This window comes from Camelus bactrianus, chromosome 19 (assembly GCF_048773025.1).
Source record: "Camelus bactrianus isolate YW-2024 breed Bactrian camel chromosome 19, ASM4877302v1, whole genome shotgun sequence".
Classification (NCBI taxonomy): domain Eukaryota; kingdom Metazoa; phylum Chordata; class Mammalia; order Artiodactyla; family Camelidae; genus Camelus; species Camelus bactrianus.
Genome location: NC_133557.1, coordinates 11,701,300 through 11,728,898, shown reverse-complemented (window position 1 = coordinate 11,728,898; position 27,599 = coordinate 11,701,300). Strand labels below are relative to the sequence as shown.

The 27,599-nt window shown below is 43.7% G+C and overlaps 2 protein-coding genes and 1 long non-coding RNA gene across 3 annotated transcripts in view; 1 reads left to right on the top strand and 2 right to left on the bottom strand.

The window, feature by feature from the left end:
* CHMP4B (charged multivesicular body protein 4B) overlaps window positions 1–27,599 on the bottom strand; it is a 37,157-nt gene that overhangs the window by 9,021 nt on the left and 537 nt on the right. The gene's annotated exons all lie outside the window — the stretch shown is intronic.
* Window positions 3,799–3,954, top strand: LOC105073548 (large ribosomal subunit protein eL39-like). The gene has a single exon (XM_045521037.1). The coding sequence runs from the start codon at window positions 3,799–3,801 to the stop codon at window positions 3,952–3,954; it is 156 nt and encodes a 51-aa protein (XP_045376993.1).
* Window positions 21,037–27,551, bottom strand: LOC141574045 (uncharacterized). Its single transcript, XR_012500606.1, has 2 exons — window positions 25,122–27,551; window positions 21,037–23,707 (listed from the first exon to the last, which is right to left on the bottom strand). It is a non-coding gene; the product is annotated as an uncharacterized LOC141574045 (long non-coding RNA).

Below are 27,599 nucleotides of genomic sequence, written 5' to 3'. Positions count from 1 at the left end.
GAACCCAGGTCTGCAGCCCAGGGCTCTTTCCATTACGTCGGTTATCTCCAAATAAAGTCGCTATAAATAAATCAGCAGTTTCCCCGCCATAAGGAAACCAGACTCCTAACATTCTTTCTCCAATCTCCAAACTCTGACTTTCACAAACCCCGACTTTCGCAAACCCCACTTAAAACCTCATGCTGATGCATTAAAGAACTGGAATGCTACCCAATATGCTTCCTAAATCTCCAGTTAGAAGAAAAAGAAAAACTAACAGAAAAGAAGTGCTGGTCTGCCTAGTTCCAGAGTACCTTCCCCAAATGCATGCTGTTGATCCTGCCTGCAGTCAGAAGACGGGCACAGGGCCGGGCTCTCGTTTCTCTACTCTGCATAAAGGTGGCAGGAACCTACAGAAAGGTCTCTGAAACCAAAATGCACCTTTAAGCCTAGATGGAGGCGGTTTTGTGTTCACTGTCACTCAGTGTCCCAAGCTCACCTGCAGAAAAGAGTGCCTCATCTTTCAAAAGCCTTGGAATGCTGCTCCTGACACTGTGGGAGTTATTCCCACACAGCTGGAGAGTTCAGGCTAGAGGTGCAGACAGCATTTTTCAGAGCAGCCTCGTTCTCTGTGATGTATCTCCCAGTTCCCCTAATTTGCTCTCCGTGGCCTGGAGCTAATGCACGCCATTCAGCGGTGGTAAAATAAGTACTTGTGTACGACCAGGAAAGTAGAGTCTGAAACCCTGCTGACTTCATCAGCAAATACACAGGAAGTACAGTACTCGCTGCAAGGGAAAATTCTAGAGAGAAAGAAAGAAGCCCCTTATCTGTTGCTTATGGACTAAAATAAAAGAAATAAGCCTCCCAATTAACATACCAACAGAATAGCAAACTGCTCCAAAATCATTTAACCAGTACATAGAAAGTATGTTCTGCAAAAGGAAGGTAAAGGCAAGATAAGACACGTTCAAATAAGCTTAGGAAATGCTGGGTTGCATCAAATTACAATGGTCATTTAGGGAGTCCAGTTGTCCAGCTGTGAGTTTCAGCTCCACTATCAAGTAAACCCTAAGCAAATTACTTAACCTCACTAATCCTCAGATAATAATAATACTCACCTCATAGTTATTGTGAGGATTAAAATGAGACATGTATGTGAAGCTCCTGGCCTTTGGCCAGACAGACATTCATGTTTAATAAATGTTGGTCACTGGTATTAACTGCCGGACTTCTCAGAGCCTATTTTAGTACAAAGAGAACCAGGGCCACTACCACTCCCTGCCACCCTACCCCACCAAAAAAAACAGCTTGGGAAAAAACAATTTAAAACCACCCTGATTATTTAGCCAACACAAGCTTCATCAACTTTGGTCCTGGATGACTTGTACCAGCACTGGGGCACAGAGAAAACAGCATGGGGCTTGGTGTCAGAATCCTGGCCTAGACACAGGTCTAGGGTAAGTCATTTCACCTCTTCATCAAATAGAAGATGGGAGTGAAACAGCTACCCCAAGGATGAATGAGAATGATAATCTCTTCAAAAATACTTGATAAAATATGAGCATTCTCTCCATCTTGCCCATTTATTTCCCCTTCTGCATCCCCCAAGCTCCTTGCCTGTGTCTGACATTCTCTCTGGGGAGTTTTGGATCTTCCTGTCCCTCCCTCAGCCCAGTGAGTCTCTCCAAGAAAGGGTGTAAAGCTGTGGCACAGTAGAGAGATGTAACAGCAGTTAACACTTATGAGGAGCTTCCTAGGTGCCAGGCACCATGACTTGTGCTTTACACGCTCACCGGCCCCCCATAACAACCCTATGTGGTAGGTACTATTAGTGTCCCATTTGACAGATAGGGAAATTGAGGCACAGAGAGTTTATCACCTGCCCAAGTCATACAAGCAGGCAGTGACAGGCCTGGATCAATGCCAGGTTGCCTATCTGCAAAGGGCATGTATTTACAGAGGAATCTTTACCCTGCACCAGCTGGCCTGCTTCTGCCTAACCCTGGGGATCTGAGAGCCTCTGTGCCTCTCCACCCAACTGATTCTAAAAGCCAGCAGTCTGGCACCAAAGGCATCCAAGGGGCAGCTCAGCCTGCCCAGAAACCCCTGACTAATTAGTAATCCATCAGGGTAGGCAGTAAAAGCCTCTGACTAAAAAAAAAAATTCTAGTGGATTTTAAATGATAAATTCTAAGCATTTTACCAGGCTCTCTGAGTTTGGGATGACAATTCTACATAGTTAGGGAGTTTGCAGTGAAGTATTTTTTGTTTTTTTCTGTTTTAAAGAATAAATAAATGTCTTCTTTCCTCATGCCTGCCCTATGTCTTTCCTATACCACAAGCTCCTCAAGGGTGGAACCTACATTCTGTGGCCCTAACAGCACTGAGATAGGGAGAGAGGGCACTCCAGAATGCCCAGTGTTGCCCTGTCATTTTTTCTAAGGCCAGTGGGCTGGGCCCTCTGTCTTCTTATCCTATAATGGCCTCAAGATCTTTTCCAAGACCTAAAATGACCTTCCCTCTATATTCTAGAAGACCTAGGGGACCATAGCTACAAGATCTTGATAAAGTTTCCCAAACTTCTGTCACTTACCCACTTTCTGTGTTAACCCCTACTGGGATGCCTAGAACTTTAAAACCAAAGGTCTATAGGCTTGTTTAAGGGACAGTGAGCCTGGGACCTCCGCTGTGACTACAGCTGGAGAGAGGTAACAGAGACTCAGAGTGAACAGCAGACTGTTCCAGACGGGGCCAGTAGGAGTGGCCTGGGCCATAAGGAGGAAAAGAAAATAGCCAAGAGGAGTCAGGCTCACCCAAGGGAATAGTGCAAAGGCCTGTGTGGCTACCTCCTCCTTTCCTTGAAAGGGCAGCTGATGGCTTCCCACAGCTCTGCTGCAGCTAGGTTCAATTTGGGTAGGAAGAGAAGATGTTTCACTTCCCAGAAACAGGAGGCATCCAGGAAGTACCTCTTTGTGATAAGGGCAACTCAGGGCCAGGCTGGGGGAACAAGGATCCCAGGAAGGAAAGTGATCTGCCCTTGGTGATCAAGGGCCACAGTCAGACGGCCTGTGTCCTGGGAGGTGAGGCAAGGTTCTTTCCTGTGTGGCAACCAGGTCATAGAATTTCATTTAAACAGCTATCAGAGGCTAAAACTGAACACCCATACAGCTCAAATATTTGTCTTAGTTGTCCCATGTCTTAATGTGTAAATCTGGATGTTACATATTTCAGACGAAAATCCAGATTTTTGGCTTCCTTTTGAAAATGCAGATTATCTGGCAATACTGAGCCCACGTTGCTGTCTGGCAACAACTGAGTAGAGTTAAGTAGTAGCCATCCTCTTAGAAGGGGCACAAACTCTCCAGTTCACTGCAGCACCTACGGCTGCCCACCACCTTACACCTGATCACCTGTAACATCTGACATCAATCTTAGTTCTAGGGGACAATCCCTTGCCTTTAGGCAGTTACAGTTATGCCCAATTTAAAGACATGCAACTGAAGCCACAACGGCTCAACAACTTGCTCAAGGCCACATGGTTATAGACATAATGGCCAAGGAAGAATCCAGGTGCCCTGCCACTGGGACAGTGCTCCTTCCACTATTCCTGGGGAGACTTCTGACTAAACAGAACCTGTAACACAGATTTTGTGTTCCTGGATTCGGCTTCTAAATCTAACTCTGCCATGACCAAATCACATCACTTGGCAAGGACTCTGATTTCTTAGGGCCTCAGAATCCTCATCGAGAATGTAAGAAGAATGGACTCTCTTCTCTTCTCTGCCATCCTACGTGAGGATGAATTTGCTCCTCGCCATGACTTCTCACAAGACTTTCAGGATCAAGCAATTCCTGGCCAAGAAACAAAAGCAGACTTGTCCCATTCCCCAATGGATTCGAATGAAAACTGGTAACAATATCAGGTACAATTCCAAGAGAAGACATTGGAGAAAAACCAAGCTGGGTCTATAAGGAGCCCTGCATATGAGGTGGCACACATATTTATGCTGTGTCAAGGTACTTGGATCCTACCATATCACTCTGAAAACATCATTACTATCTGAATGGCTGGATGTGTTTAATTGGGAAAATGATTTTTCTCTTTGTGTCAGTGTTTCTGCACTAGTGCTCTGGTTTAGTATTAAATATGTGAGACTTTTGTTGGAAAAAAAAAAAAGAACATAAGAAGAATGGATCAGGGCAGGAGGCTATAGCTCAGTGGTAAAAGCGCGTGCTTAGCATGCACGAGGTCCTGGGTTCAATCTCCAGTACTTCCATTAAAAAATTAATAAATAAACCTAATTACCTACCCCCCCCCAAAACCACAAATTTTTAAAAAGGAACAACAGCAACAAACCCCACTTCCAAAAAAAAGAATGGCTTCATTCCAAGATCTTCCTCCAGCTCTAACAATATATGAACCTATATAGTTATAACACTTTTTTTTAAAGACTCAAATTGAGTTTTCTAGACATTAAAATTATTGGATGGGATTAACAGCAGATTGACATTGCAGAAGAAAAGCCTTGTAAACTTGAAGACAGGGCAATAGAAACTACCCAAAATGAAACATAGTAAAAAATAATTTTTAAAATGAGAAGAGCATCAATGTGCTGTGAGATAACTGCAAGCAGCCTATGTAAGTGTAACTGAAGTCCTCAAAGGAGAGGACAAATGAACAGTTCACGAATTAATGGCCAAAATTTTTCCAATTTGCTAAAACGCAAAACCCCACAGATCCAAGAAGTTCAACAAACCCTGAGCATTAGAAACATGAAGAAAACTATACCAAAGCACACTATTGTAAAATTGCTCAAAACCAGTGATAAAATCATAAAAACAGACAAAGGAAAAAAAAATACACATGACATACAAAGCAACAAAGAGAAGAATGACAGAGATTTCACATAAGAAACAACGCTAGTAAGAAGACGGTAGAGCACTATTTTTTAAGTACCAAAAAGAAATAAACCCTGTCAACCTAGAATTCTAAACACAGTGAAATCTTTTAAAAACAAAGGCAAAATAAAGATTTTGTCAGGCAAGGAATAGGTGAAAGAATTCAACACTAGCAGATCCATACAACATATTTTAAAGAAAGTCCTTTAGGCAGAAGGAAATGATACCAAATGGATATAGCTCTACACAGAGGTATGATGAACACCACGAAGGATAAATACTTGGCTAAACATATAAGACTTTTTAATTATTTCAACCTCTTTTAAAAAAAATGTACTGTTGGGTTTATAACATATGTAAAAGCAAACATATGACAAAAAAAGCACGTATGCCAGGAGAAGAGAAATGAGAGTGTAAATATTTATATACCTAATAACAGAGTTTTAAAATACAAGAAGCAAAAATGTATAGAACTGCAAGGATAAACAGACAAATCTACAATTACAGTCAGATTTCAATACCCTTATCAATATAACTGATAGAATGAGCAGACAGAGAATCGTCAGTAAGGATACTGAAGCCTTGAACAGCACAAAATCAACAAACTTGTCCTGACATTTATAAAACACTCCACTACCAACAGAATACTCATTCTGTTCATGTGTATACGAACATTTACCAAGATGGACCATATTTTGAGCCATAATACTAGTCTTAATAAATTTTAAAAGGCTTCCAGTCATACCAAGTGTGTTGTCTGACCACAATAAAATTAAATGATACATCATAAACAGAAGATCTCTGGAAAATTTCCAAATATTTGGAAACTAAATAACATATTGCTAAATAACCCATAGATCAAAAAAGAAATACAATGAGAAATTACAAAATCTTTAGAACTGAATGAAATGAAAACACATATCAAGATTTCTGAGAAAGCAGCACTTAGGGGAAATTTTATAGCACTAAATGCCTATATTAGAAAAGAAGAAAAACCTCAAATCAGTGTCCTCAGTTTCTACCCTAAGAAACTAGAAGAAAAAATGAAACCCAAAGTAAGCAGAAGAAAGGCAATGAAGATCAAAGTGAAAATAAATAAAACAGAATATAGAGAGATGTAAACTAGACTTACTGTAGTGATCATTTATTGGATCACCACTTATTGTAATGATCATACACACACACACACACACATAACAATGTTATATGCCAATTATATCTCAACAAATTTTTTAAATAAGTAAAAAATAAAACAGAAAACAAATAACAGAAGTCAATGAAATAAAAATCTGGTTCTTTACGAAGAAAAATATTGAACTTCTAATATCAGGAATGATACATGTGACATCATTACAGATTCCACTGATACGAAAAGGAAAAGAAGGGAATATTATGAACAACTTCATGCCAATAATTCTGACAACTTAGAATGACAAATACCTTGTACGACCCAAATTCACACTCCTTCTACTATACCAGGAATCACACTTTGTTCACACTTTGCCATGGAAGCACGAACAAAAATGATACAGCCCCAAGGCTGAAGAAGCTCACAAACCAGCAGACAGATGGACAAAGTGATATGATGAGAGATAAACACAGGGCACTGTGGGAGCCCAAAGGAGAAGAACCTAACTTTTGGAGTTATCACACGTTTTGAAGAATGATAAGAGAGAGTTAAGAGGGATACATCCCAGTCAGGAGGAACAGAGAGGAAAGAGAGAATGAGGGAGGGAGCAAAGAAAGGTAAAAGCCCAAGAGAGAAATTCAACAACAGGCTTGTCTTATTAAGGAGCTGCTCTGGACTTCATGCCAGGGTTAGAGGGAAGACACTGAAAGATTCTAAGCAGGCCAAGAATGTGATCAGATTTGCATTTGAGAAAGATCTCTCTAGCTGCTGTGGGGAGAAAGGGCTGGCAACTACTACAATAATCCAAGGGGTTTGGGTTTAAGGGAGTGACCTAAGGCCGCAGCAGAGGGGCTGACCAGAAGAAAATGAACTTACACCTGGAGAGAAGGCTCCATGGGGCTGTATCACTTGTTTGAATGAGCAGAGGAAGGAAATGGAGAGGGAGTCAGGAACAACTTCCAGGCTCCTGGCAGAGGCAACCAGGTGATTGAGATGCTATTTCTCACAGAGACTAGTGACTCAGGGGAGAGATGATGAAGCAGGAAGGAAAAATCATTCTCACCAAGTCTTTCTGTGGAGTTGTGAACTTCAAAATTCAAATTAGTACCTGATATTTGAATTAATATTCTCTAAATCCATGAAGACAAAGAAGTTCATGGACTTCTGGGTGGATCAAATCTAAATAACTTCTTTAAAAACTCTAAAGAGCACGGGATTCAAAAGTAACCTAATCACTGCCCTTTCTGCATATGTGTCAGGAGAATATACAGGTATGTGTTTTTAATTTACAGAGACCATCTCTGGGCCTTTTAACTGGCTGCCTCATGGAGGGGCACTGAACAGCTGGGGCAGGAAAGGCACTTTTTAAATCATGTACCATTTACATGATTATCTAACCGAAACAAAAAAGTAACAAATAAAACTGCCAATTTCTTCCCCACCTGTAGCTATGAAAAGTCAGTTATATTTAAAACAGCAAACATCTACTAAGAATAACTTAACTAAGCCCAGCACTGGAACTGTGGTCTGGTCCCACCAGGAAGTGAAGGCATTGACTGAGCTCCTCATCATACCCGCCAGGTCCCAGGATGGATGCTCTCAGCGGGCTTACTCAGGGTGACCAGGTTCTTGGCTGGGACAGAGGGGAAGCAGAACGTGGTTTCTGTTCTCAGGCTGGGATGAAATGTTTCTTTCCCAGCTGGCTTTTCTTCCTCTGCTTCCAGCTGAATCTGTGCCAAAAAGAGCCCCCTTCTGCCTGAGCAAGCACGAGAGCACCCTGGCAACTGAGATGACAACAAAGGTCTGGGGGCTGGGATCTTTGGTGGGGAAGTGAGGGGGGGAAGAGGGAAATGCCAGCAGAAAACACTTTTTAGGGTTTCTCCAAAGTAAGACAGAAAAGCAAACCAGCTTTTTATCCTTTTAGAATCAGAGACACTTGATAAGAGGGTTGTAGAGACAAATAGCAGCAAGGGATGGAGGGCAAGAGGGGCCACAGGAAGCTAGTGCCTCTCTGGGAAAAGACAGTCTTGCCTTGGTCCACAAAAAATGGGGGCACAGAACCTCAGAGTCCTAGAACCTATTGAGTATCTCCACTTTCACACCACCAGTAATTTAACTAGAATGTAAGTTCCTAGGAGGAGGGACTGTATCTCTACTCAGTATCTTTGGTACATAGTAGGTGCTCAGTGAGGGATGGTTTGCTGCACAAACACACTCTTGGGGAATAAATCCAACCTTGTTTGTACAGACGGGAAAACTAAGGTCCAGGGACGTTCAGGCATGGCATAGGTGCTCAGTAAATCCCTGCTGAACAAAGCCTAGTGGAGGAGTGGACCTCAGACCAGAACCCAGGTCTCCAGTCGTCTCCATAAGCTCTCCTGGGGCTGGGAAAGAACAGATGAGCAGGAGCAGTGAGCTCTACCAGGGAGGAGGAGAAAAGTGCAGGGGCAGTTGTTCTCCTAAGAACCAACCCCCTCAAACCCCAGCCTTTGCAAATAGACCCTGCCTCCCTGGCCATAGGGGTGGAGGAGGCTTGTGATGCAAGCTGGGCTGCAGAACAGCCCCCTCCTCCATTATGTTGATTGGTCTAGTCATGAACACATGACCCAAGCAGTCAATCAGATTCGTTTTCTGGAATCTGCTAGAGATTCCAGAGGACAGAAATAGGGGCAGGAGATATCAATTCTTTTACCTCCAGGATTCAAAGCTGTAAGCCAGAGCAGCCTGCACACATGGCCCAGACTCACAAGGAAGTCAGTTAAGTAACATGCGGAGAGAGACCAGCTCCACCCTGCCCTTTCCCACATTCATGTGAGTCAGTAAGTTCCCCTTCAACTGCAACTAAAAACAAACTGGCTGATTCAAGAAATGACGTAGAACAGGAAAACAAGAGAAGTAGGAGCAGGGATTCTCAATCTGGGTTCTGGAATCCCTAATACAACATGTGCAATTTCACATGTACTGTATGTATAGTTTTCTGAGGCACTTAACTGGATTTTCAAAAGGATCCCCCAAAGAGTTAAATGTGGGAGCTAGAGCAAAAGGAGACAGATATTCCCACAGCCAGGACCTCTTGGATTTATCAGGAGTTCTTGATTGGTCCACCAAGTTCTATAGATCAACTTTCTTGCTATTTCCATCTCCCAACCCTGCTACCCCGAACTTCCTCCAGCACAGACCTTACTGCCTCCAGGAAGATAACAACAGAATTGACATTTCCTTCTAGCTACTCTCTGCCCTCAGCAATTTGTGTGTGTGTGTGTGTGTGTGTGTGTGTGTGTGTGTGTGTGTGTGTGAGCTGGGTTACCCCAAGTTCTCAGTAGGGTGATCATATACCTGGTTTTCCTGGGACAGTCCGTTTATATCTGATGTACCACAGTAATTATAATGGCACCCTCTTTGACTCTTAGTGCCTGGTTTGGATGACATAAGGTGACCTTACCTCCCAGGGTGAGAACTTCCCTCTTCCTTTTTCTTCCCAGTCACAGATCCTGTCTCATGGTAGGGAGATGCATATAGTAAAGTTCTGAGTTCATGAGTTCTGAGGAGCTCAGGGCAAAAGGAGGGATTAGAGTTAAAGAGCATCTCAAGAGGACAGGGCGATTTCTTCCCCTTCATGCACCCTGCCAGCCACCTAGGTCAGGGGGATAAGGTGGGAGTTTGGCTAAAGTCAGGTTTCCTGCTTCATTTCTACACTCACTCTCCCTGACTGAGGAGCCAGGTGGTTAGCAATTCCCACCTCCTCCCCCATAGCCATTTGCCACCCCTCCCAATTCTGGCAGACGCGGATCAAGGATGCAACATGGAAGGCAACTTTAGCCTCTCCCTTCTTCAGGGCTAGAAGAGACTTTGCCCACACAGAAATGATCAGCCTAAGTCACAGCTCCTAGTTCTTCAGCACACTGAGGGAAGGAAGGCCCCTCCCAGCAGCTAGAGCAAAGAAGACCCAAGAGCAAGAGGATCATATCCAGGGTAGGGCTTTGTGTGGGATCAGCTGGGTGTGTGCTGGGTGGTTGCTCACTAGGTTGAGGGTTGGGCTGTGGGACCTGGATGCGTGTGTGTGTGAGAAGGGGTTAGGGATGCCCCCTCCCATCCGTTCTCCACTTGTCATCTGTGGTCTTTCTAAACACGAACCTTAACATTTCACTCCCCTGCCTAGAAAACCCCATACTGACTTCATTCTCTACAGCCTCCTCAGGCTTCTAGCTCTTCCCACCCTTCTCATACTTCATCTGGCTAGCTCCACTGGGCTGTCCAGGCAGCAGCTTCTTGATTACTCCACTCCCCCAGACCAGGCTGGGACCTGCGTGCTCCTGCACCAGCCCTTGGGGAAGGCTGCCCAAAAACACTAACACTGTGCTGTAACTGACATCCCCCTAGACAGCCCAGTGAACCTCCGGCGGACAGTCCCTGGTATAGATGAGGTACTCAAGCCTACGTGTCAGTTGAATGAATGAGGAGTAAGCAATGCCTATAGTCTGGCCAATCACTCTGTCTCAGCCAGTGGTTTTCAAGGACCCCTGGGCTTAGAGAAAATGTTTCAGAGGTTTTTCAAACAACTAAATATTTTCTACCAAGCCAGAAGGATTTAAACTACCCAAGGACCTGCATTCATTGCTTTTCCACATATGAGGTTATTTGAACCATGTACGGCTGCTAAAAAAGTTTTTAAACTACCTCAAGGGACTAAAAACCCCAGCAACAGCCTGAGACCCTGACAACTCTGAGAGGGAGCTCTAATGAGATTTTTACCCTTGTCAGACCCCACTCTGTTTATGCCATCACAAGACCCCCACTGGTCTAACTCCTAGGGTCAATAAGAAAGGAAAGAAGGAACCAGTTCCTGGCTCCAACCTCCTGAGAATGTAATACAGAAAGTGATAGTAATTCTCTATTTGTGTTCTTTGAAAAGCTTTTGAACAGACATGCTAATAATGGCAGATCCAGATGATCTAAGTCTCTTATATTTCCAAGACACAGTAACTCATCAGAACCTGAACAAGATTCAGCCAGACTGAGCTGTCTATCCCTCTTTCTTTCCTAACTACTGTCTGAACATGGACTAAGATATAACTCTGCATGTTCAGATGTCCTAGTGTGTTATCCCTTCATGTTGACCTTGTCTCGGGTACTGGTCTTCACTACTTCAGGAGATTCTTTAAAGAAAGGGATCATCTTGCATCTACTTTGGAATGGCCTTCTCCCCTCCTTTATTAGTAATTAAAACAAAACCCCAAAACTTGTTTCTCACACATGAAAAAAGATCAGAAAAGTCCTTCTTGGGTCTGTTTTCATTTAAGACACAGAAAATTCTATGATTTAACTATGCAACCAAAGGGGGCAGAGAAATTCAGGCCAAAATTAACTCACAGAAGACCTGTGGGCTTATGAATTTTAAAACCCAAGAGAGAAGGGAAGTCAGCACCTAAGAGCCTGGGGGCCAAACAAGTGGAGGGGGGAGTGCCTCTCGGCTTTGCTCCCCATTATACTGCCTGAGTTCTCTCCTGCTTCCCAGCAGAGAAGGAAAGCTGAGCAAACCCCATGCTGTGGATTTTCAGCTGGGCCTCCACCTCTCCAAGTTCCCAGCCTGGCCTGAGAATGCAAACAACTGGCTGAGAAGGGACTGAAAGTCCATAATCTGGCCCTTTCCTATATTTATAAACAGTGGGGGGGAATCAGGAAAATTCTATGTCTACATAAATACACACAAATTCTCCTCTCCCAGCAAGAGGCAGCCTCTCTCCTCCAAGCTGCCTCTCATAGCCCTTGTCTTTCTCCCCTGGATCCTAGTCACAATCCCTGATGGGCTGAGAGCCAAGACAGAGGCCACACTTACTCATTTCTGTACTCCCAGCCCAGAGCCCTACACTACTAGGTGTTTAGGAAACATATGTTGAGAGTAACAGAAGGGAAATATAATGGCCTCTGAGATTCTTAAATGGGCCAGAGTAAACAAATACTGCTCTCTTCTCAAGTTCTGAGCTACTATAAAAATCAAGACTGCTAGAGTGCTGAAAGTGCTCAGTATCTTGATCTGGGTGGTGGTTACATGCTTGTATGCATCTGTAAAAATTCACTAAACTGTACACTTAAGATTTGTCTGCTTTACCATAAATAAGTTACACTTCAATAAAAAGGAAAAAAAAATCAACACCAAAAATCGCTATTTATATGTGAACTCTTTCCCAAGTCTCTTTATAGACTTCCTAGTCTTCTAGAGTCCTGTAAAATGGACTTATTCTGATCCCTTGCACAGGAGGATCCTGTGAGGCAGGGAAAGACAGCCTGGCTATATGGAGAGTCAAGAATATAGCAACAAAACCCTGGGGTTGTGATCCTCCATGCAGCCCAGTCTGCAAAACCACCAAAAGCCAGTTGTAACTCAAAAGAAAACAACCCTCTAAAATAGTAGCTGTTTGTTCCATCTCTCCTGTCAGCTGGACTTCTTACATGGCAACTTTAGTTTTATTTTCAAAACCATTCTGGCAGGGTTGGGAACATGCCACCACAGCATTTGTTGAGAAGCAGTGAGGCACAACTCACTGGAATGAAGAGATAGGAGCTACAGGTTCCAGCCCCAGGTTGGCTTTCATGATCTGTGTCACTTTTAACAGGTCACCTAACCTCTCTGGGCCTGGGATGTCCCTCTGTATACAGGACAGATGAACTCTAAAGGTGTATGATTTTCCCAGAACTGTTTAGGAGACAAGAATGTAGTCTGAAAGTTAATAAAAGGGAGAGAACTGTTTTAATGGGAACTAGTACAGACTCGAGGTTTTAAGGGCTTTTAAAGGCTTTAATTTAGAACCAGGTGGGTAAATGTCTTCCATATTCCTAAGAGGCTTAGCTGCTCATAGTGGTGCCAGGATTTACGCTAAGCACATGAGGCCTTTGCAGTGAAGTCTATGGCTCTCCCTGAGGCTCCCAGTGTCATCCACAACTGCCGTCCTAAAGAGCAGATTTAATTAAAATGACTTAAGTCAGGCCAGCCCCTAGTAGATGGTTCCTTTCTCTGCTCTCCGTACACAGGAGACAAATCCCCTGAGTCCCGTGGCCCCAAAGGTGGGCTGGTGAGGAAATCAAGTCTTACCACAAGGAAGCACCCCCAGTATGCTTAACTGGTCAGTGTTGGGCTTTTGTTCAGCGCGGCTTGAGCCTGCTAAGCCCCAGCAGAAATCTGCAGCTCTCATTTGCCAGAAAGCTGGCAGTCAAGTCAGAGGCAGACTACTGATCCAAGGAGGAGAGATGCCCTCCGGCATTTGTGCCGTTCGCCTGGACGGAGGCCCAGGGGAGCAGCTAAAAACCATTATTCAGCTCTGGCCTCTGAACCAGGAAATCAAAATGGAAAATGTACAGCACCTTCTACAAAATAGTCTGTCACTGCCCTCGACTTTTACAACAAGCAGGGAGGTTCCCAAACTGTTAACAGACAAAATGAATGCTGAGCTGCTCCACCTTTATACATAGCAAAACTGCTTGGAGCAACACCTGGTTCTCTGGAGGATTTCTGTAATATGGCACTTGTTGACTCAGAGAACGTTAGAGCAGGAAGGAATCTTAGCATTCATTGACTCCATCCTTCTCATTTTATTGTTGAGAAAACAAAGACCCACAGTTGGGAAGGCACTTGCCCAAAGATACCAGTGAACAAGGTCAGAGCTAGAGCTAGGCTGCACAGTGTCTCTAAGTACTAGGACTCTGCTTGGGCATCCTGGGTGGAGGGAGCACTTGGGGAACAGGAAAGCTAACAGGAGGCTGGAGCTCAGTACACAGAGAGGAAAACAAAGAGTACTAGGATAATTTAATTTGTGACTAGGATAGCAGAATCCAGGCCGAACTTGAAATGCATGGCCTCAGAAACAGAGGTCCTTGTCATTAGCCAAAGGAAATAACTAGCTCTCTCTTGGCTCAAAGATAAACATAAAGGAATGATTAAATAACCTCAAAGATCACAATTCAGGGGGAGGATATAGCTCAGTGGTAGAGTCCTGGGTCAATCACCAGTACCTCCATTAAGAAGAAAGAAAGAAAAAGAAAGGAAGGAAGGAAGGAAGGAAGGAAGGAAGGAAGGAAGGAAGGAAGGAAGGAAGGAAGGAAGAAAAGAAAAAAACCTAATCACTTCCCCCAAAAAAAGAAAATTAAAAAAAAAACAAAACCAAAAAAACAGATGACAGCTAATTAAGTGAGCCAGCCAGGCAGCTGGGGATGAAACGCACACTATGAGGCAGCAAAGGACCTGATAATAAATCATCTAATCATATAATAAATGAGGCTAGGCCAAGCTGGTTTAGGTAGGAAATATTTATTTGCCTGCTTACCTTCAGAATGTAAACTGAGATACTCTCAGAGTGGATAAAAGCTGCTATTCTGCTTCTACCCAGCTGCCCAGGATGTGCTGGGCTCCAGGAAAAGCAGAAGGGAACCAGGAAGAAGTAATGAGAAAAAGTGTGGTAAGCCACCAGTCCTCCCTTATAAGGGACCAGCCCCTCTACCCACTTCATTCCCTCAAGGAATAATGAGTAGAAAGCCTACCAACGGGAAACTTCACCCGGGTGCTGCAGGAAGATGGCTGCTGGTCCTCAGTAAACTGCTCTCTAGACTAATGTGTCAGCCCTTTATGTCCTAAATTCAAGCTAACACAGATTCCTCAGCCTGGTGTCCAGGACATCCACAGGGAGGCCACAGCCTACCTTTCCACCTCTCATTCCACCTGAGCCACACTCCATAATCCCCCTACGTCTCCCACATACACACACAGCATATGCCAATCTCAGCACCTTGGCTCCCACAATCCTCTCTGCCCAGAATGACCCTAACCCCTTCTTGGTCCAAATCCCATTCATCTGTATCCCATACAGTCCCTTCACATGGAGTCTCTCACAATGGACACTCAAAATGTTGACTGAATTGGGTGGAACTTAATCTAACAACTGTTTTCCTTTTCCACTATCATCTGACAGAAACAAATAGCTCCCACCCTAGGATGCCAACCAGAGTCCCAGCTCCTAAGCCCGGAGTAGCTGGCTCTCTTTCAAGGACCATTTGTGTGGCCTGGCCTCTCTGCCTCTTCCCTCTGAAATAAGGAAGCTTGTCAGAGAAGCTGAGTGCCTCAAGATGAGAGACTTTGGAAACACAGATTCCCAAGTTCAAGGCCATTATTTTAAACTCCCCTTAGACCCATGCACCATTTACCAACTAATGCTAAGAACTTAAAGCTTGTTTCCAGCCAAATGCCTCTTTTATCACAAATGCCCCAGTGTGTAGCTGTTGAGAGCTGCACTGAGGACTCTGGGTAGCCTGTTGGCTTTTTATTTCCACAGAGTGTGGAGATTTCCATCTCGAGTGTGGCGATAGTTCATGGTTTCAGGGAAAGCCTGGAGTTTCAGGCCTGCTGTTCTCTCAAATCTCCTGGTATAATGCATCAATTGGTTCCCAACTTATGGTTGTGAGCCCATGGGGTTCACAGCTATCACTCCACTGCTCTGTGAATGTGCCGACCCAGCACTGCCTGTGCACTAAATGATGAATATTTCACACAATAATAAAAACAACACTTGACCACCTACTACCATTCATGTCAGACAGAGTCCTAGGACAGAGACACAAAATAGTGGGTATTCAATAAATACTGGTTGAAGAGGATTATGTACCTTCTCAATGAATCAGTATTAAAAGTACAACTATTATCATATGATTGTACTGGATATTTTTTGGATTAGATAAGAGTCCTCCAGCCTAGAAGACTGAGAGCCTCTGGGTTGTTGGGAGTCCTGGGTGGGAAAGATTCAGGTCTGACACCTAGTACTAGTCAGACTCCCAGAAAACAGAGCCAGGAGGCCCTGAGCTGTCTCGAGATGTTGGTTTCCTCAGCAGAACAACAAAAAGGTAGGATTAAAAGCACTCTACCAGGTCCTCCCAGCTCTGCTCTTTAACACTCCTCACCCTTAGGCCAAACTCTGAAGCTCTGGAGCTGTACCTGTGTGGCTTCACCAGCCCTAGAATTCTCAACCCTAGGTTCTCAATTGCAGGAGCTTTTGTCCCCCAGGGACATTCGGCAGTGTTTGGAGACATTTTTGGTTGTCACAACTCGGGGCAGGAGGTGCTATGGATCTCTAGTGAGTAGACGCCAAGGGTGCTGCTAACCATCCTGCAATGCTCAGGATAGCTCCCCCCAACGAAGAATTATCTGGTCCAAAATGTGCCAAGGTTGAGAAGAAACACTGCTCTACAGGCCATTGAGAAAAGGAGCTTACTGAGGTAAAGAAATGGAAACCAGGCTGGGAAATGCACAATGCTGATGTTGTAGCTGACCGTGAGTGAATGAATACAGTGAATAAAGGCTCTCAAACCATTCCAGACACGTACAAACAGTCTCCTCTCCTTCTTCTCTCTGGCACTAGTCCCACTGTGTTTAAGATGATCTAGTCACTCTAAGAACCCACAATCTTGTCCTCCTCAACCTAACCCATAGCCATTATTGACACAGAGCCTTTCGAGACTGAGCATAAATAAGAGGCAGCCAGGATGGTGCACGATGTGGCAGAAAAGCACTAGACTTGGAATCTAATGAAGGCTAGCCTAGACTCAGGCCCTAGAGAAACCACTTAATTGCTTTAAGCCTTAGTTTACTCCTCTGCAAAATGGGTTAAAATCACATTTTGCCCTATCTACCTAATAAAGCTTCTCTGAGTTTCAAAATAAGATCATGGATGTGAAAGTGTTTTGGAAGCCATAAATCCCAGCACAAATGTGAAGTATTCCCCTGCAGAATAACAGGTGCTCACACTGTGGAAGGAATATTGTAAAAATTAATTTCCAATAACAAAATTTTGTAAGTTATAAGCACTCAAGGTTATGGAGTCCTGGCCCCACAGAACATCCAAGATATTAGGGCCCGCTATGATGCAGCCCACCCCAGGATGCCCAAGGCTCCTGAATCAGCCCAGTGACTCAAGTAATCTGAACCCTGGCTTTCTTATGCCTAAATTGGTAGTGGTCAGCAGGGAAGGAGAGTAATACCACATAATACATGGGGGTGTTGAAAAGCTCAAACGTGATCAGGTTTGTAAAGTGCATGGCACTTCCCAAAAATGGAGCGAATGTTTTCATTTTCTGAAGATTTTTCTCCTGAAAAAATTTTTTTGCTTTGAAATATAATTTTGGGGGAATGATGAAAATAACTTAAGAAAAGGTGTTTCTATAATGCCATTTGTCCTTTACACCTCCAAAATTACCTCTAAAATCTAAGCATGAGAAGGGCTGTCAGCAGCTACCAGCCCTGTCTTCTAAGAGAAACAAACTGAATGCCAGGCTGATACCAGGTCCCTCCTTGGACATGGCCGCAGAAGGCTCGAGAGCCCGTTACAACTCAACAGCCAAATCTTCTAACTCCAGACTTACCACTTACTGCCCTTGTGCAAGATTCTAAAAGGAGAAAATGCTCTGGAGAGGTGAAAACAACTGATCCAGCTGATGGAGAATTAAGAAACTAATCTAATGTACTCTGGGGACATTGAGCTGATCAAACTCCTCACCCAAATGGGGAGCCTTTCAGGTGGCCTCATCTAAGTAGCAACTCCTCTTCAAACCTCTGCAGAGAATAGTAGCCAGGCTACCCACATGTGCAAGTCTTATTTTTGCTTTTACAAGTATCAGGTCTTCTACAGATTACAAACAAAGAACTTACAGTCCCTGCTCAGATAGTAAAGAGTCCACTCCTCAGGTTTATTCTTTTTGTAGGAAGTGAGACAATTGTAAAGCAAATTCGTAATAATTACCAGAATAAGCTGTACTTTAAATTTAACATTCTAAAGCTAATTATTTTATGACTAAACTAAGTTAAACATTTATCCATCCTTATGTCCCTGCCAAAGGGGCTTCTGATTCAAAATAAATCGCTTTTTAAAAGTACTGCATACATTTCCATGTTCCTCGCTTTTCTTTCTCAAAACTTTTCCTATTAATTCAAAATTTCAAGCAGTCATACATTTCGAGTTCCCTAATGCTCTAACATTTTGTTATTCTCCAAAATAACTAATAAGACACAGGTTCAAGCAACATATACACATGCAGAGCTGTTCTGACTCCCTCCACTGCATATCCTATACTCCCAAGTCTGAATATGCATCTAGAACAGATTACACTGTACCCTGATTATATCTGTTTACTTGTCTGTCACTCTGGCTAGATTGAGAGCATCTAGGAGGCAATGACCTGTCTCCACCTGCATTTACCCAGTAAACCAGCACAGTATCTGGCACACAGCTCAAGTTAAGATATGCTTATCAAATGAACTGGTGAAAGAAGCACACATTTCTAGCAACCTTCTTTTAAAATGGGCCATCTGAAAGGAAATGCAAATGTCTATCTATGCAGCACTAAGACCAAAAAAAAAATTGGAATCTCAACATCAGAGTCCCGAAGCAGTGCACAATATCCAAATCCATTTCAAAACCCCTACTTTTCTTTTCTCAAACATACTACTTTTGACTCAACACAGCTAAATGAAAGCAAAACTTCTGCAACCTTCTGTTGTAACTCTAGAGCTGAGGTGGTATCATATACCCAACATGAACTGTTTACACCCAGCCCCCACTACCACCCCACCCACCCTGCAGCTGTCTACTCCTTTAAGGACTAATGCAAACAATTACATTGTCATCGTCAACCCTAAACTGGGGCAAATCTCCCAAATTCAAATCTCCACCAAGCTACATTTAGGGTATTCTTGTGATTGGCACTTATGGCCAATTTTGGAATTTAATTACTGCTGTCCAAGATTTAACGCCCACTGGGAGTGGGCCCCCAGAGAGCAGGCTCATAAGGCAGGGCCTCATACTCCAGCAAGAAACCCTGATTGGGTGAATATCTGAACTGCTTTGGGACTCACAGAGCCTCCTGGTTCGAGCAAATTCAAGTGCCCTGGTTGTTCAATGGGAGGAAACTTTCCTCAGCAGGCTGTGCCAAGCCCTAGGCCAAGTATCCTAAGCCACCTGGTGCTAGATGCTGGTTTATTTTTTATTTATTTATTCACTTGGTTTTTTGAGGGTGAAAAAGAGACAACAAAACTCTTTACTAGGTTTTAACTCAATTAGGAATATCTGCTCAAAAACTATCACCCTAAAATCCAGAAAACTGTCATTTTATAGAGTCGAATAGGGCAGGCTTGATGATGAAATTTCCTGTTTCATCATCCCACCTCAGTCCCTCTCCCCTAGTTAAGAAACTCCTTACATTTTCTAGCTTTATTTTATCCATAAGCTCCTGAAAGAAACACTTTACCTAGGATGGTTCTAAGACTCCAGTCAGAAAATATATGGGCTATTTAGTTGTGATAACTTTTTTCTCTGAAGGAGCCACATATCTGTTCAACTGTGGATCCACTGGGCCAGGCTGTGTCTTTTCCACTGCCTGGAAATCCACATGGTATCTCAGATGGCTCCTAACACAGAACAGGCACTCAGAGAACATCTGTTCCTCCTGACGCAGAAGACCAGTGGATCAGAACAGTACTAGCACCGTATAAACAGAACAGCAAGCAGCCAAAACGCTACTGAACCAAGAAATCATAATTCACTGAAAAGTAATTCCTAGGAAAAAGATATGACTTAAAAATTTTTCATTGCCTAGCCCACTCCAGGTGGACTAACTCCTCTTCACCTGGGGTCCTTATGGCACTGTACATGAGCTCACTGGGGAGAAATTCTTTCTTCATCAGCTGGTCCTACCACACAGTGGTGCTCCCTGAGGATGGGAACTACCCATACCTTATTACCAGGGTGGCCAGTGCCTGACAACCAGTGGGTCCTCAAGACTGACAACTTGACTGAATGCTTGTCAGTTATCCAGATGGCTGGCTTCTTTCATGAAGAAGGCTGCTATCCCATCAGCAGGACATGTGCTTCAAGTTCTTTTTCAAGGGAAGGCAGACTTCCACTGAATCCTCCATTCATTCTGTGGCCTCATCAGATTACTGAAGGTATTTGGGAAAAGGCTGAGCTGGATAAGAGTTCAAGCTTTGAACCACAAAAGGAGTGAGCAAATTAACCAGGGAGACAGCATCCCTGAGTGTCCAGGAGAGAATACTGGCATGGACATATGAAAAATGCCCAAGTTCTCATGTAATCCCCAAAATAACTGCAGAGAGGTGTCTCTCAAACTTTAATGTGCATACAAACCATCTGGGGATCTCATAAAAATGCAGGTTCTGCTTCAGTAAGTCTGGTAGGGCCTGAGAGTCTGCATTTCTAACAATTTCAAAATGTTCACTTTGAGTAGCAAAGTTTTTTGTTGTTGTTTTGTATTTTTAATTGAAGTATAATTGACTTACAACACTATGTTAGTTCCAGGTACACGCATAGTGATTCAATATTTCTATATATGACGAAACAACCACCATGATAAGTCTAGTTATCATCTGTCACTATACAGAGTTATTACAGTATAACTGACTATATTACCCTGCTGTACCTTTCCTCTGCCTGACTCATTCATTTTTATAAATGAAAGTTTGCACCTTTTAATCTCCCTCACCTATTTCACTCATGCCTCACACCCTTCCCCTTCTGGCGTCCACCTGTTCGTTCTTTGTATGAGTAGCAAAGATGTATAGTAAATATTGTATCCTGTTTTTGCAGCTGAAGAAGCCGATGCTCAGATGCAGGAGACTTTCACTAGCAAGTGGCAGAGATGGAATGTGAACTCGGGTCTTCTGATCCTAAACCCAGAGCCTTGTCCACTATACCATACCACTAACCTTTTGAGCTAAACATCCAGGACCATAAAGATGTATAGCTTTCCTGCATCCCGCAAATAAGCCCTCCCGCCAGCTTTGCCACATAAGGAAGAGGGAGGAGGGAAAGCTAAAAAAGAAGCTATGGGAGAATCAAGCCAGTCAGATGTTCTTGTTAAGAACTTAAATCATTCAATCCTTCAGCTAAGACTCCTTAAGAAGGCCCAAACTTTAGGGGTTCCTAGATGCTAGCTCCTTTACTAATGAAAGGCCCCAGGAAAGTGTAATTGTTTAAAAAAAAAAAGGTCTCAGTGATATAGGATTATCAGGGCCATACAGCACACAGAACCAAATTAATTTCTAAACAAATGGTTAGTCCTGCGTGTTCTGGGCTGTGCTGCTCAGACACTGGCAGGCATCGTTAGAGTGGTCAGCTCTTCCCACTCCACACCTTATGAGCAATATTGATGAACAGGAGCACATCCAGAGGAGGGTAACAAGGGAAGAACAGAAATACCAGGCAACGAAGAGTCAATGGGACAGAGATCTGTCTCAGGGAAATGCAGGTTGAGACATAAGCCCCACTTTCCTTGATCTGTCTTGTCAGAGGGGAATTAGACCCATTCTCTGTGGCCCCAAGAGGCAGAATTAACAACCTGTTTTACCAACAGAAGAAAACAGTTTACCACTGTCTAGTGTCAGATGTGGGATTTGCCCCTAAGCCTTCTAACACCAAGCCCAAACTGCTTCCCTACAGAGCTACCACCCCAGCCTGTACTGGAGGGAAGCCCTACAGGAAGACAGATCTCAGTTCCAAGTAAGAAAGCTGATTTTATAGTTAGAGCTGTCCAAAGACAGACTACGCTGTAGCGTGGCAGGATAGAGCACCTAATACAAATCCCAGCAGCAGAGGGTTCAATCAGAGGTTAATCGCATGGCAGGAATACTGCAAAGGGAATGTGGGTGTTGGATGGGTGACCAGATGAGATGAACCTGCCACCCCTCAGAGATGAATTAATCTCTTCCTACTGTATTTTCCTCTAACACTTTATTTGTACACTGTTTGCCTTTTATCAGTTACTCGTCCATGTGTGTGCTGTCTTCACTGAACTGTGAGCCTTTGTAGTGTCTTACCCATCTATATATCCCTTATTGTGCCGAGGACTATATCTGGGAAACCAAGAAAACATTTACGTGCTTCCCCTGTGCCAGGCACTCTGCTAGGCACTTTAGATACAACAACTTATTCCATATCCTCACAAGAACCCAAAGTAGTATTGTTATTACTCCATTTATAGATGGAGAAACAGACTCAGGGAAGACAACTGCCATAGTATTGCTGATGAGTGGTGAAGCTGGCGCTCTAACTGGCAATCTTCTACCTACGTCATCATGCTGTCTTCTTCCTAGAAGCAACTCAACAAATGTCTGCTAACTTGAAGCAAACAGCTTAAAAACAGGCCAGTATATATCTGTTGTTGTTTCCTGTCACTAAGCTCAAATTTTCCTTCTAATTATATAACCATCCATCCTTAAAATGACCAATCTAAAAGTATTGCTGTTTTTGGATATCTTCTCTCTCTTACTTTTTAAAGACAGTGGCACAGAACAAAACACAAACCCTTTCTACCCAGAGGAATTCCTCAAGGCCCCAAGAACTCTACCTCCTCCTCCCAGTTGGCCTTGGCTCCATCTCAGGGCTCTGCACCACTGTAAATAAATCAGATCCTGGCTTTCTGCCCCAGAGGTGCATGGTTCACACGCATCTTCAGAGGCTGTTCTCCAGAACCTCGCTCTCCACACTCAGACCTGACTCAGGGCAACTCAGAATTTCCCTGAGCAAAACCGTCTAGCTCAACGGTCCTCACATTTAGCTAAACTTTCAAACAAAGTCTATCTTGAATTTCAAATCACATTAGAATCACTTAAAAATATTTAATCTCCCTGCCAAATGGGGCAAAAAAAGATTCTGTAATTTGAATCAAAGGCGCTAGCATGTTTGGACAGCCAACACATAAGGCCTCTCTGACACTCCATCTGTCTTAAGAAGTAAACCAAAGACAATCAGGCCAACCAATTCTTAAACAAGAAACTTAAGCGTCACCAAGGGAAATCCTCTTTCCCTAGGGAAATTGCTCAGTTCCCTAGTGGGTTTTTGGTTTTCCTTCCCTGGCCTCTGGGACAGGAGATTCTGCTGGCACATGTACCATTAGATGCTGTGCTTTTCATCCTGATACCCTGATTGCAGAGAAACAAAAAGCCATGCTCATTATAAATTTAACTTACTGAGATGCCTTCTCACAGGCTAATGTTTTAGAGCAACTTTATTAAACATGAGAGAGCCACACTGGCTCCAGTAATGAGCAGAACTTAATGAAGATATACTTTCCATGAGCACCTGGCCTCTCTGCATCCATCAGACACTTTCAACTGAACCTAAATTAACCTGTAAATGAACTGATTTGCATCCATAAATCCAACAGAAATGTACCATTGTAGGGTGAGATACCACATCTCCATTTCCCAATCTCACACAATTCTCTTGTTAAACTAAAATAGGATCCTTTCTACATCCTGTTTTCATCTTTATTAAAATGGGAAAAAAGGAAAATCTGAACCACCTAGGGTAGATATTTCATAACTAGTTATAATGACTTAAGAAGAATCGAATCTTTGATAATTGATTATCTTTTAGGGAGAAAACCAATAGGGCACTGTTTGGAAAGGTACCTAAGTTGGAGAGACATTTGTCAGTTCACCTAGACTGCTATCCTGGTTCCCACCTAGTTCTCAGTGAAAGAACTTTTCCACTTGACAACCAAACCAAAGAAGTCTGTTCAATGATAATTTTATCAGAAAAAGGAAGAAAAGCATACTTACTCAATATCCACAATGTGCCATACTCTTTCATATATTTATTTTGGCTAATCCTCACCACAGTCATGTGAGATGAATATTACTTCCGCCTGATAGAAAAGGAAATATTTAAGCAGCTTGGATGGCAGGGCCTGTGTCTGGTTTCTCTATATTCCCAGCACTAAGCTCCCAGCACTCAGCATGGGACCTAAGCCTGCCACATGCTTAAGAATGAACACATGACTAAAGGAAAGGAAAAGAAATTTGGAAAAAATATGCAATCCAAATTTTACTCTACACCCCAACTGAAACAACTGCCTAGAACATATATGCCCGATGCAAATAATCTACTTGAGCTGCAGAGATTTGTTTCAAAGGACAGTTTATCATCTTTCCAATGTGTATGCCACAAAGACAGCATCCCCATTTAGCTACACACTTCACAGGGCAGGGCCTGGTCCTGTCTCACTTCTTTTTCCCTGACTCAGCACCACACCTTGCACAAGTGGGTGTTTAATGAGCTCAGCGATGATGTAGGTCACAATGATGCCTTCAGCCATCATAATAAACAGAACACAAGATGCTCACAGTCACCAGAAGAACTGGTCTCTGAGTTGAGTTAAATTCTCTCCCCATCCTCATTTTCCTCTCTGTACAATGGTAAAAGCAGAACATACTCTCAAGATTGTTTGCATTTGTTTAATATATACTTACTGAGCACAAACAACATGCCAGGCACTATGCTAGGTGTGAGGGACACAGCGATGAACACAACTATCACATCCTGCCTCATGGAGCTCAAGCTCAGTGGATAGCCTCAGACTCATACAGAAAAGGAGTTTTACAAACTTCAAAGGACTCACAATTATAAACTATTGTTTCTCCTCTGTTATCGAATTTGGTTAATGGCATCACCATCTACCCACTGTCCGTGTAAATCGTCAACTCCTTCCTCTCCTTCCTCATGCCCACAGTTTCAGTTAATCACCAAGCTCCTTCTGATTCCCCTTCAGAGAAGTCTCTGATAGGTATTACTTCTCATCTGGTTTTCTATGCTTCTACTCTAAGCCCTTTGTTCCCACCTGAACAGTCTCCTTGTAATAATGATAATGGCAACCATTTATTGATCACTTACCATATGGCAGGCATTCTGCTAAGAGTTTTGTATGCATAACATAATTTAGTCCAGTAAGGTAGATACTAGTACCCCTATTTATAGGAGAGGAATCTGAGGTACAGAGTAACCTGCCTGAGACACACACAAAGCTACAGCTCAAATCCATGAGATTCTACCCTTATTCCTTACTGGATCCCTGCCTCTAGTCCCTTCCTGGTCAGTCAACACTCCTTCCTTTATGCTGCTGCTGCTGCAGTGCTCTTTCAAAAATTCAAGCTAATCTGTCCCTTCCGCTTTAAAATGGCTCCTCACCACCTCCTGGTCGAGGTCTAAAGGCTACAGGTCACACCCCAGTGTTATCCTTCTGCTGTCCTGCCTCACAGTCTCCCACCAGGAGATGCTCTCACTTGGAGCTCCCCAAACTTCTTGCTGATCCACTTCACATCTCCCTCTTCCACCAAGCTGCCTTTGCCCTTTCCCCTCCACATAAGAACCTTCTCCTCTGCAGCCTGAGCCCCGCTTACACAATCATGTTTCAGCGCTGATTGGTATGTTTCCTTCCCTCCCTCCCTCTCTTCCTCCTCCTCCTCCCCCTTCTCTCTTTCTCTCTCTCTCTCTCACACACACAAACTAACTCAAAACACACACACACACACACACACTCTTCCAATCCTGAGTCCCTGGAGGGCAGGCACAGTGTATTTTCATCTCTGATCCTCCAAGTTCCAACACAGTATCGAGTCAATAAGTGACTAAATGAATGGTATGCTGCAGTGTTAACACCTCATAGCACTAGCCCTGGAAGCAAATAAGACCGTTCCCCCAGAGGACACTAAAAAGAAGGGCAGTAGCTCGTGTCCTCTCAGGCAACCTCAAGAAGACAGACTGCTTTCCAAAAAGTTATCATAACTAACAGATTGGTCGGTGCTCCACAGTCTGCTGGCAGCCTCTCTCCAAGCCTCTTGAAAGCCAATTCAATCACCTCTAAATCTGCAGAAAGGAAACTAGCTCCAGACCAAAAGACCACAGGAGACTTGCCCTCTCAGATGGGAGATGATGTAAACTGACGCCCTCCTCCACCCTGCTATGGGCAGAGCATTCCCAAATGCGGTCAGCGTAAAAACACTGACTCTAATTACAGTGAACAACAGAGGATCCTGACTGAGGAAGAGTCATCAAAGAAAAAAGCTAGAGACAGCAAAATCTAACCCTGCTCTCCATCTCCAGAGCTACAACTTCCAGGAGTCCAGGCCACAAAATGCATGATTGCAACTGTCCTCACCGGTCTCCCTCTCACCCTCCACAGTTCTACTTTCCAAAGAGTGGCCAAATGGTGTTTTTAAAATTATGTCAATGATTAGAATATGCCTAACACTCTCCAACAGCTTTCCATCCACTTGGAATAAAATCTAAACTTTTTACCAGGAAGTTCAAGGTCCACTCCACACCCACTTATTTTATATCACTCCCCTCTTCAATTGCTACATTCCAGAAAAAGAAGTCTTCTGTTTCTTAAAATAGGCCAACCTCTGGGCCTTTTCCTAAGCTGTTTGCCTGAAAGGCCTCTCCCTTAGATTTCTACAGAGCTGGTAACGTCTCAAGGTTCAAACTTGACCTTTTTAAAGAGGACTTCCCTGACCACTCTGCCTAAAGTGGCACCCCTTCCCACCCCAGCACTCTTCTTCAGTGGTCAGGACTTCCCTGACCACTCTGCCTAAAGTGGCACCCCTTCCCACCCCAGCACTCTTCTTCACCACCAGACAGTATTTTCATTTATTTTCCTGTCTTCTCTCTCATCAGGGTAGAAGCTGTGTTTTGTTCATTCACCCTGTGAATACAGCGTGTGCAATAAGCCCCCAAAAGAATTTCCAGAGTATCTGTTGACTATTAGCAAAGAAGCATCCTCAGAATGAGTTATTCTGCTCTGTTAGAATGGCAAAAACATCTATTTAACCCCTACTATGTGCTGGGCACTGTAAATCCATGATCTTCCTTTCAGACTAGCTCAAGGTCACATAGCTAGTGACTTGCAGACTTCTGAGTTAAATACTTGTTTGTACAGCTCCTAAACCCAACCTCACTCTGTGGTTCACTATCATATTGTCATAACAACGAGAAAAAAAAATCAAAATTTTCTAAGTTGCTCTACAGTTATTAAAGCATTTTCACATTCACCTCACTTAAGAAAAATACAAAGCTCTTGCCCAGAAAGCCATACAACAGGAAGTAAAGTGCCTCAGAGTTCAATATCCCTGCCCTGAACCACAGTAGTGGGAACTGGGGAGGAGTCAGAGCCAATGGAGGAATGGAATCCTTTCTGGTACACAGGGATCGGGAAACGGTGAGTCACGGGGTGAAGGCTTGTGCTACGTGAAACTCTGATAAGACCTGGCTATGAGGCAACAAGAAGTGAATCATAGTGTTGGAAGGCACTTTAGGCCTCATGAAGGCCAAATCCCGGCTTATGGATGGGAAAAACGAAGCTCAAGAGGAAAAGCAACTTGCTCAAGTTCACTCAGCAAGTAAACAGAGCCAAATGCAGGGGGGTCTCCTCTCTCCCAGTGCCCTTTTCTCACCATCGAGGCGGCTTCTCAAGAATTCTGAGTTAGGGGGATGGGGAGAGGCCACGGACAGCTCATGGACTCTACAGAGTGGTCGGGAGAGAGTAGAAGTGGGACTAGCAAGGGCACAAGTGTTAGGACGGAGGGCAGGAATCAGCCAAGGAGGCGACGGCAGTATGGGAAGGTGAGCGAGGGCAGGACAGAGGGAGGAGGAAAAGGCGGAAGAGAAAGGAACAGAGTGAAGGTAGAGGAAGTGCTGTGAAAACGGGGTCTGAAGGGGCCTGGAAGAGTGAGGGGAGCCTGAAGGGAGAGAGGGCTGGAATG

Excerpts from the sequence above, each read along its gene's own strand:
- LOC105073548 (XM_045521037.1), top strand. The coding sequence starts at position 3,799 with ATGACTTCTCACAAGACTTTCAGGATCAAGCAATTCCTGGCCAAGAAA.